This window comes from Trichoplusia ni, chromosome 3, assembly GCF_003590095.1.
Source record: "Trichoplusia ni isolate ovarian cell line Hi5 chromosome 3, tn1, whole genome shotgun sequence".
Taxonomy (NCBI): domain Eukaryota; kingdom Metazoa; phylum Arthropoda; class Insecta; order Lepidoptera; family Noctuidae; genus Trichoplusia; species Trichoplusia ni.
Window position 1 is genome coordinate 8,890,586 of NC_039480.1, and position 10,847 is coordinate 8,901,432.

A 10,847-nucleotide genomic window follows, 5' to 3' on the forward strand; every position below is an offset into this window, starting at 1 on the left:
AGTAACGGAGTGAATGCTTTAAAATCAATTAAGGAACCAATATTGAAACTAGGATTTTCCTGGTTAATTTATCAGGACCAAGGCTATGTACGCTGGTTAACAAGATGCAAGAAATTTTCTGGATACACCAAGCCCTGCCGACCGAATGGGAAAAGTGGCTGGATTCCATTTTTTCCAATATATTAGAGCATAAGTGTGAAGCACTATCAGGTAATACGTTAATTTCGACAGCATTTTTAAGTCTTGTTTTGCAGGACTCCGCATAATTTCGGATGATGCTGTATCTGGAATCGAAATAATGTTTTTACTTTTCGAGGAAGGATGAGAGGCGTTTAAACATAATAAAATAAAAAAGTGAAAACTGCTAATATTTAATTAACAAGTAGTGTAATAGTGTAACTAATATATTTTTTATATGATGTATTTCAGATAAATGTAGAGCCGGCTGAACCAGTTCATGTCCAAAAAACTCCTTGGCTGCGAATAATTTCTCGGACTCAACTATTTCTTAAATAAAATATTTTGTGCAATATTCAGTGATTTTCTTTAAACAAATGATGTCATTCCAACTAACCTGTTTCCCTAAACATTAGGCACAGAGGGCTTGTCGACTCTTATAGTAAAATCAATATGTTCTGGCAAGATGCCAGTGCGAATTGTAGAGAAATATGTTTACCGACGTCGACCTATGTCCTGCTCATTGTTTTTGTACTAGATTGAGACGCAGATGTGGACAAGCAAACAGGTCTGAATCATGGGAAAAATATGTATACCTGCTCCAATTTATAAGCAGAATATTTTCTTCTTAAATAATCACTTCTTGTATCGCTACCAGCACTATTGTGGACTTGAATTAACTGCAAAGAGACTAAATGTTTACTGAAATAATCACTTGCACCAAATCGTTAAACAAATACAAATTAAAATTATTTGTTGTAGAAACTAAAAGCCCAATAATTCTACCGCTATTCATTATACCCCAAACGAATCAACTCGGCCATAATTGAAACAAACAAAACGGTTTATTAAACTACGCAAAAACTAATTAGTTGGCAAGCATTCACACCGAAATTAATCTATCGTAGCTCCACAATATACGATGAATTTGTATCACAAATCACGCTCGGGCACCCATTACATGCGGTGTTAGTGGCGGACGCGAAACACAGATAAGATTCATACCAAGCTTTGGTCCTCTCATTTAGGATACACCCCCACATTACGCTTCGGAGTGTTTCAAGTAAACAGATTCGTAACGTTGTCGTAATCACAAAACTTATTAAGGAAGAAGAAAATTCTCAATATTCCGTTTCAAGTCAATCTCGCCTCAAGTCTTGTAAAATTAAAAAAAAAATATATGATTCTTATTGTTTTTCCTATTGTTAATTGGTAGGTACTCGGTTCGGACTAGCTTTCACGACCTTTTTTTCAATTATGTGTAATATCGATTGATAAAATTAAAAATTAATTGTTAAATATTAAAACTTACTTTTCACATCGGTGTAACATGCAGCCAACGGATCTACTATAAAAGTATCCAGCCCTCGATTACGGGATGCGGCGATGACATCATTACCGTTGAAAATGCCACCGACCAATTTACCTTTTGTGTACACACAAAGATTACAAAACGGGGATAGGAGGACCCAGCCGCAGCCTCCACTATGTAATCACGAATATTCGATTTGTCATTTCTATTGCTCCTTTGCGCGATTTTATTTTTCATGTTCATTTCGATAGTTGCTTTAATAATAATAATAATAGAGTCTACAGCACTGTCTTGATATTCTGGATATACCGAAGTACACGTTTAACACCCTTCAGAAAGCTGTGATACTGAACACCTGTCGACTCACCCGAAAATTCTTCACCACATCCGCCATCTCCACTGCCTATACTACACTCATATAAACTCTAATTGCACTTGACTAAGGTCCGTGTGATTAGATGTAAAAACCCCTTCAGAAGGGAGGACATAGTTCATATAAAGTATAATAATAATAATAAATCATTTTATTATCAGGCTACTAAGGCCCATAGACATATACCTTACAGACTAACATAGATATTTATACAATAGTTGTTAGTATATATAGCTTAAAATTAAGTTAGTAAGCTTCCTTATACTACGTCTTAGTGCGTTCTGGTGGAACTTGTCCGCGGAAGCGACGGAACACCACGTTCTGAGGCCAGAAGTCTTCATTTAAGACGAGATGCAGGAAGCAATTCGGTACTCGCACCACAAACGCTTTGAAGTTGACGTTGCGGTTCGACTCCAGCTCCTGCACCCTCAGCGTGTATTTCAACTTCTGGCGCACATACTCGACGATACTCTCTCGCTTCACAGAGTAATGTAGGCGGGAGATGTATACCGGCGTGTTCGGCTGCGTGGCACGCACTAGTTGTTCGGGCTTTGTTGGAGCCTTGCCGCAGCGGTTCTTTGTAGGTTTGGGACGACGCTTCTTCCTCTGCACCAGCTCAAAACCGTCTTCATCCCGTCTCGGCAGCAGCACACTCGGTGCGGCGGGCAGCGGGGCGGGGCACGGAGCAGGCGCGGCTCGTGCAGGAACACGCGCGGGCGCCGGCGCGGGCGCGCGGGGTAAGGTCACGCAGCTCGGTGTTCGAGCAGCGGCGTCAGCATAAACGCGCCGAGGCGTCGACGCGGATACTTCTTTCGCAATCGGGGCATTGCCTTCTCCTACAACTGCAGACGCCTCGAAATCAGCCGATGCAAAACTGCAGACGGAAAGGTTTTGCGCCCCGCGACGTGTGTTCACCTTAGAGGCCTCGTCAGGTGACCTACTTACAGACATAGTGTTACGCAATAACACTACTTCCGCGCGCAGCTCCCGAATGGTCTTTTCCGAGACCTCTAGTTTGGACTGCACTTCTGACAGGCTCGTCTTCAGGAAGATGATGTCTTTTAGGAGCCTCGTGACGTCGACGTGGTCGAACGTGACGGGGGGCAGCTTGTGCAGATCCTTCGCCACGAAAGTCGGAACGTCGTCCGGATCTAACTAACTTCATCCATGGTATCGATGGCGTGTTGTATAAACGCCAACAATTCGTTGGCTATGAGTGTTGAGCTCATAGCGACAGAGACGGGCAGCGGCATAGAGCCGCGCTGTTCGCGAGTTTAAATGTCTGCACGTTGCACTTTATAAGGCACGTCCGTATTCGATGCGCGCGAATGATCGAATCGGCACCCTGGTTTTTTGTAATAATGCAAATCTTAAAAATAATATTTGACATTGTTTTTAAGGCAACGATGATGACATCAAGATGTAGATACATTTCAAATGAGTGAAAGAATGAAGAAGGTGAGAATAGGCTCGTCGTACTACATTGTATGATATATCAGTCATTTAAAACGTAAAAGGTTTAGAGAACCTCCCGTCCGCTATATCTCTTGAATTTGTTTTGTCATCTGGATAGCATTCATACCTATATTAAAAAAAAAAATCAGCAAAATTACTTGAAATAATTAAACGTATATTTTTAATTAAAACAACAAAGATTTCATTTAACTACATAATATATGAAAACAACCATCTTTTCCCTAGACAGTCTTCATCTTGGTTTTAGACATTAATTCGACTAGATTATACTAATGGCAGTGCAGTGTTTCAATTTAGTTTGGTCTGGCTGGTCTGCCATACTTATAAAATAAAGTTTAGTTGTATAAACGAGTTATACCATATACTATATTTTTTGGTAAGGCAGGGGAAACCTTTTGGACTCTTACTGACTAAACCTGAACCGTCGTATATGTTTGTCCGGTGCGCACCCTACCTTTCATTTCACTATTTTCAGTTCACTATTCATTTCAGCTAGATCGAAACGCATTCATGCAACGACTACCTATTTAAAACGTTGACAAGAGCTTAATGGTACTCCAGTTGACAGTAATTAGGTGTTTTCAGAATATTAATATGAGAAAACAGTCCAGCCTGTCTAAATAAATGAAAATAAATTTGAAGTTTTACAGTAATTTGCATAGAGCTGAAAATTATTGGAGGGTATAAAATACAACATAACAAAAGAAATATAAGACGCACTTGATCTGACTTGTGCATAAAAGTATTCAGTCGTTTTTTCGTAAACGGCAAATGTTAATACATTTTTTGATAGTTAGTCCTTTTTATGTCAAAAAAAGTATTTTTTGCAATACTTTATGAGCTTACAAAACTGATGAATCTTGTAAAAGATAGTACCCAGGAAATATTTATTTCAAGATGAGATTGCAAAAGATAAATTATAAATAAAATCGATCACCCAAGTGTCCATTAATTTAAATGGTATAAGCAACTTTCCTCTCAAATTTTCTCCATGAGAACCTGATCTTTCACTAAAACTTAAAATGCTGTACTCCAAACTTCCATAGTCCTACGTCACAACTATTTCACTCATAAAGCTTCTATCGTAAAATAAATCCTAGCTTTTGTTTTATTTTCACTTTAAAAGGAATGCGTTACGATTCGCGACAATGACTGTGAATATTTTTTGTCTTCTTTATTTTATTCCAAACTCAGCTCTATGCTGCAAGAAATAAAGATTATTGTCAAATAGTAAAACTTCTGGCACTATAATATATACTCGTAGCACTAAGCACGTAAACAATATAGTCTGGTTCAGTACAATAGGGACGAGAACTAATATACCTTATACCGAATATACTTTCATTTGTAAGCGTGATGCTGTTAAAGGAGTTTATCTACGTCACATTCAGAGCTGCTTTGTTTTATATCTATAAGTACCAATATTATAAAAATATAAGCGCTGTGTAATTTTATTTATAAGCAGATCTCTGAAAACCCTTAAAATTTTCTTTCTCATCAGAAATTATTAAAGCTTTAGATTATGATTAATCAACCTATAAATATATGTGTTGCCAGACCGAAGACGTTGTCACGCATCTAGTTTTTATTTGTAGATTAACTAATCTAAATCCGTTTACACAATTTAGGCCACTTACCATCATAAGGGATGACAACTAACAAGTTACAACGTCACATGGGGTATCTTCTGGCACTTATACGTAAAACAACATGAAGAAAACTTGGTGTTATTATTAAACTGTATAATTTCTTCCAGACCTACATTCATTTTCATACTACACAACAGTAGGTACCATTTTAACGCACAAAAAGAACTTCCATTAAAACCCTATTGTTCTAGCTATTGTTTTTTTACAAAGGCGCCAATAACTGTACCACTGTTAGTTGCCTTTTCTTCCATCTTAGAATCTAAGAAAAGCTAAAAGGCCTCTATTTCTTTATTTTTTTTTTTAGAATGGATAAACATGTGCTGACGTCAGTTGTTATTTAATTAAATTAGTGTAATGAAGGACACAAGAAAATGGTAGTTCGTATAATTGTAATGTGCCAAAACGTCCTTTTAATACTATTTTTTTCAATGATACTTTTTCTGACGGACTTTTTTTCTTTCAGGCGTCCTATTTTCCGTACTTATTGATTTAGTTTTCTTTTCTAGGCTGAAGTTAACATTCCCATATAAGGAACAGATACAGATATTTTAGAAGTCTTATTACGAAAACAAAGTTCCACAAATGAACACAAATAACTATAGGACAAGTCCACACTTCAGCCACCAGCGCTATTGATCACTAGCTTTCCGCATTTTCACCCCAACTATCGAATCCAATTTAAAGTTTACACTAGAACCTTAACAAGAAGAATTCCGAACAATCCCAGCGAGCCGTGCTAATAAAGTTATGTTAAGTAGATCGCGGGCTATACTCAACGCGATTTGAATCCGTACGTACAAAATCAGCAGTGTATGTGAAACTTATTGTATTAGTGCTTATTGTTTAAAGTCGTTACTAGGAACTGGATCTTTGCAAGTGGGAGTGAAAATAGACCGAGAGTTTGTGTGTTAATTGTGGAACTCTGTTCGGATTTGTTTAGCCTCATTTAAGTTTATTTCTAAATTACGAATGTCATACTTAATTGTTATTAATATAATTAGTCACTTTTACATTTTTTGTAGACAACATTTAATGACTCGGATATTTTTTAAGTTTCGACACAATATGCAAATATAAAACTATTTTTGTCATGAAATATTTATTTGTTCACAAAGTGGAAACAACTCTTGCTACCTAACGCTTGTATTGAAGAAGTGTGGTACCTCTTATATAAAATAAACAAAAAAATGATTAACCTTATATTTTTAACCTATTGACCTGTTTAGCAGGACGTGGATAAACAAAAATATTAAGAGTATAAACATTTAGTTCTGAAACTATCTGACCTAAATACGTCATAACATTATGATGTTGACCAGCTAATTTGGACAAGTACCGGCTGTTAGGCATTGTTTAAAATTAATTGCGTTAACTATCGATTGCATCGTATTTTACTGTACATGTTTTTCCGTTCACATTTTATAGTAATTTTTTTTAGATATTTGGGTGCTGTGGCAATTTTAAAAATCAAGTTACTCTAATTATAACTACACGGATAACCGAGTGGCTGAGCTTACCACCCTCAAACACATTGTGACTGATATGTCACGGTTTTCCCGAAATGAAATCCTGTCCTTGTCCAAGTTTTTGTGCATGCCTGATGCCTGAATTTTCGCAAAAATCCACCCTTTCAATAACTAAACCACATTCTTTATTTACTACTTGTTCTAAATATAAACCGTTCAGATTATATAAAAATATCTAACCAACAACTTTTTTTTCATCCTAAGAACTTAATAAGTGCTACAAGATTTCATCTCCCTAAACCTACAAAGACGACCTACTTCGAGCAACTGCATGAACCTTATAAACATCTCAAGAGTTGGGTAAGCAGCATTCTACGTAGTCAGCGGAACGTGAGCTTCGCGGGGAACGTGCCGTCCGCCCGGACATCGCACACTTGTTGGCAATGCACTTTCAATGCACTTTCAATGCAGCTTTGTGGACGGAAAAATTGAATCTTTCCATACATTTATTGGGTTTAGATAGGTGTCAATTATAATTTTCTTGTTCAATGGTGTTGAAACATTGTGGCTGTAAGTGAGGAGCAATTTTGATAATGGTTTTTCTATTTTTTGATTTTGTTACTGAGTTTCGTCTAGAATTTTATACTTTGCATGTTATGTTATCATTTCTATTCTGAATCGTGTGTATTATAGAAGTTATAAATTTATTGTAGCTTATCGCTTTCTGTGAGGAAGGTGAGGATTGATTTAAGTTAGTATCATATGAAAGGGCTAAATGTATCTGAACAAAAAAAGTTTTTTGGGAAATTAAGAGACACTTAGGGGTTTTAGGATTTAGTAAATAGAACACACAAAACTTCCAATGAATCCTACAATTATTTTTTCTGGAAAACCAGGAAAGCCCCTTAAATAAGTCACACTCATAAAATTATTCTACTGGTTTTGGCTCGTATGGATCGTAACACGGACCGCGTATAGGCGTGATTGTCGATGCATAAATTGTACACTTGTCGTGCCAAAATGTTGATTTGTCGACGCTAAGCCGAAGCGACGTAAATGACGATTTGAAATCAATTTGATGTCATTTTGAAATTGCAACGCTGAATTTAGCTCAACAATTCATATTGATTTAACAGCACTAAAAGGAGTGGTATTCATATAGATAGTAGGGCCTAAAAACTTTTGTACTAGGCTGAGATTAAAATTTTCAATTTAGTCATATTTTTCTTTAATTATGATATTTTCAACTAGTTTGACTCGTGCAATCGGCATGGTTGTATTTCTCTCTTCTTTCAATATTTTTTTTAGCTATAAAGAGATTTCTTAATCTATAAAACCGCTATATTTCAATCAACGCTGCTGCATTTTCTGATTCTTAAATCTTTTGTTTTGTAACAATGTAACTTAACTTGATAATAGTCAACTGATTCTCATAGTTTTTAGACCTTTTAAAGGAAACTAAAAACCCAAGTATCGCCGTATAATCTATTCATAAAACTATTATTACTTTTTGCATGTAATTCAGCTATTGACGTAAGCGTCATAGCTTCTGAATTTGAAAGTCACTCTGTTCTCAAACGATGCTGTTTATGGCATGTAGTTAAAATAACGAGACAACGATAAAAATGTAACAAATTCTCTAGATCTGGTGCAAAATTCTCATACTAGTTGGATGCTAAATAGAATAGCTTGGAACTCCAGTATGCTGTCGGGAAATTTAATTAATATTTTAATAACTTGGAGAAGTTACATGAAAGTTGAATTAATTTTGCTCGATGTAGGTATTAGTGTTTTACTAATTGATTTTAAAGGTGAATAAATAAACTTTTAATATTTTATTATTATTACAATAAATCGTCTAAGTTTTTATACTATTAGTTCAAAGATCCAATGTAAGAAGACATAGACTATTTGACACAACTCTATGTACCGCTCGCTTGTCTGTCTCTCTCTCTCACTCTCAAGTTTTCGGCACTATCATTTTATAAAATCCTCGGATCTCTACGCCACTTTATATAATCCTAGAGCTGATTAAAACTCATCAATAAAACAACCCGATACCTACATTCAGAGACAAAACTGAAAATAAATTGAGTACCAGCAAAAATGGCTATCAAAATTTAACGACCTACAGAGGATTCGCGATCAATTTGCTGAACGAAGAGAATCCCGTCAGTAAAACGGAATTAAATTTGAGGTTTTAATTAAATTTAAAGTCGAGTAAAGGGGTTGGGTTCGGACCTCGGATTTGATAGGATCATCTGGTGTCGTTAATATTAATTTGGCTATCGACTACTTGTACTAAAGTTGAAATGTTTGGATTCCTTTGGGTTGGCAATAGATGTATCGTTTATCTTCAAGTTTTGGGTCTACTTTCGACCAAATTTTTCGGTCTGGTTTCTCGTAAATTTTATTGATTATAAAAGTTTGATAAATTCTAGCTGCTGTTATCGATTCTCCAAAAAAAATGAATATATTATAAATATATTCATTACTGTTACTAATTTCATTTCTAGGTTTTTGCAATTATGACGATGTAATATATGAGTCCTATGCCTCTCGAATACATGAACATTCAATAATACTAATATATTGATGCCAACTGCTCATCTTGGGTCTCAAACTCGATAACTTTCTGTAAACTTTACAATCAGTCGTAGAGAATTTCATCGGAGAAAGCAAAAGCCACCCGAGACAGATGATCAAATTCTTTTGATAACAATACGTTGGCGTACAAAGGGGTAGAGATAGAAAATTATTTCTATACTAGATGCGACGTAAATTGACACCTAAAGATTTTACACAGAAGTCAAATTGGCTTGGACCATGTCTGTGTTGACAAAGATAATGCCTTATCGACAGAACAGGGTTTAAGTGCATTGTCTGTGTATTGTCTCTGTGAGGATTACGGCGTGTGTTAGTAGAGTGCTGAATCCTATTTGTGAGTAATAGAAAAATGTATAAAACAGCCAACGGTGACTTTTGGGGTTCTAGGATTTATTGAGTGCAGTATTGGCTGTAAATAGGAGTATTTGGAATGCCCTCGTTTGTGCCTCACAGGAAACAATTTCACATCCGATCTGTCTCTGAAATATAGTAAATTTATAGAATTTTTAATTTACCTGTGTGTTTTAACAATTAGTTTAAAACTCGCACAATAAGCCAAAACATTTTGCAAAATTTTTTGATTATCATGCAACTCCTGTAAAGAATCCATTAGTACCAATACATAAACAAATGATTCTACTAAAACTCATAACACGAAAACACGCACGATCGACGTTCAGATTGATTAAACTTTTTCAATCATAACTGTCGGTAGCTGACGGCCGAACAACGTTCAGCGTACATACTGTCGATCAACGAGTGTTATCTACAATTTTTGTTTGACTCCCCTTTTTTTGTGTTTCATGTGCTGTTACTTCGCTAGATTGTTTGTTTTCAAGTTGAATGGTTTCTTTTTCCTTTTTTTTTCTTATAGTTACTGGTAGAATATGAGCTTATTATTAGTGCTCTAAAATATTATTAATTAACAATTTTAATTACTTGTTCTTTTCAGTATTGTCGATCTAAACCGTTGGTCTCTGTTTGGGCGCCAAAAGTAAAAAAAATATTCACTATCTGATGTCCCAAGATTGAATGACACAAACAAAATATCTTAAAAAAAACTTACGAATATACCTTATGAATAAACAAACTTAAACTTGTGAGTATGCAAAAAGAATATATCACATAACATCCCTTCTGAATTAATATACTACATATGAGTACAGCTTGTCACAGTAACCAGCCATGAATATAGGATACTATATGAACAAACATGCAAAAGGATACATACAAATAATATTGTACCACTAGTTTCATCGAAACATCTCATCACACATACTCGTGTACTGCTCACACGTATGCTGCATGTAGTAAACTCCTTGATACCCACGATGTTCACCAAGAAGTTAACAAACTTTGTACCATAGAAAGCCACACGGCCTTCTTACAGTAAACTCTAAATTAACTGAGTGTGCTGCGAAATATCCAAAGGAGCTCAGGTGCTCTTCTCTTAACATTTATTATGATAAACTTCCACTTTTACCGCCTCCCATTAGCCTCTAACTGTGTTCAACGAAATTTTGGAATTGCCCCATTTTTTTCCAGAAATTTTAAGGAGTGCAGTGAAATTATGTTTGGCCGAAAATAATTACAGTAAGACGTGCGTTAATTACCATTTATCTAATGTAACAGTGAATTGTCGAGCCCAAAATGTTATTACTTCAATAGTAGGTTAGTACTTTACACATTAAGATAATAAGTTATTAATTGTGATTTCTAAACCGCTTCAGGGCACAGACCTTAAAAAGTTGAGCCTTGAATGAATCATTTAAATGGCCGTCTGTCAG

At 35.7% G+C, this 10,847-nt stretch overlaps 1 protein-coding gene across 1 annotated transcript; it reads right to left on the reverse strand.

Annotated features, from left to right (window-relative positions):
• Positions 1–2,126: 2,126 nt before the first annotated feature.
• LOC113508701 lies at positions 2,127–3,115 on the reverse strand. Its single transcript, XM_026891786.1, has 2 exons — positions 3,023–3,115; positions 2,127–2,981 (listed from the first exon to the last, which is right to left on the reverse strand). The coding sequence occupies exons 1-2, from the start codon at positions 3,113–3,115 to the stop codon at positions 2,127–2,129; spliced, it is 948 nt and encodes a 315-aa protein (XP_026747587.1).
• Positions 3,116–10,847: the final 7,732 nt, after the last annotated feature.

Bases quoted from the DNA above. Each gene is read 5' to 3' on its own strand.
- LOC113508701 (XM_026891786.1), bottom strand. From the start codon at position 3,115: ATGCCGCTGCCCGTCTCTGTCGCTATGAGCTCAACACTCATAGCCAAC. The intron at 2,982-3,022 runs GTTAGTTAGATC...TTCGTGGCGAAG, and splicing joins CCATCGATACCATGGATGAA to GATCTGCACAAGCTGCCCCC.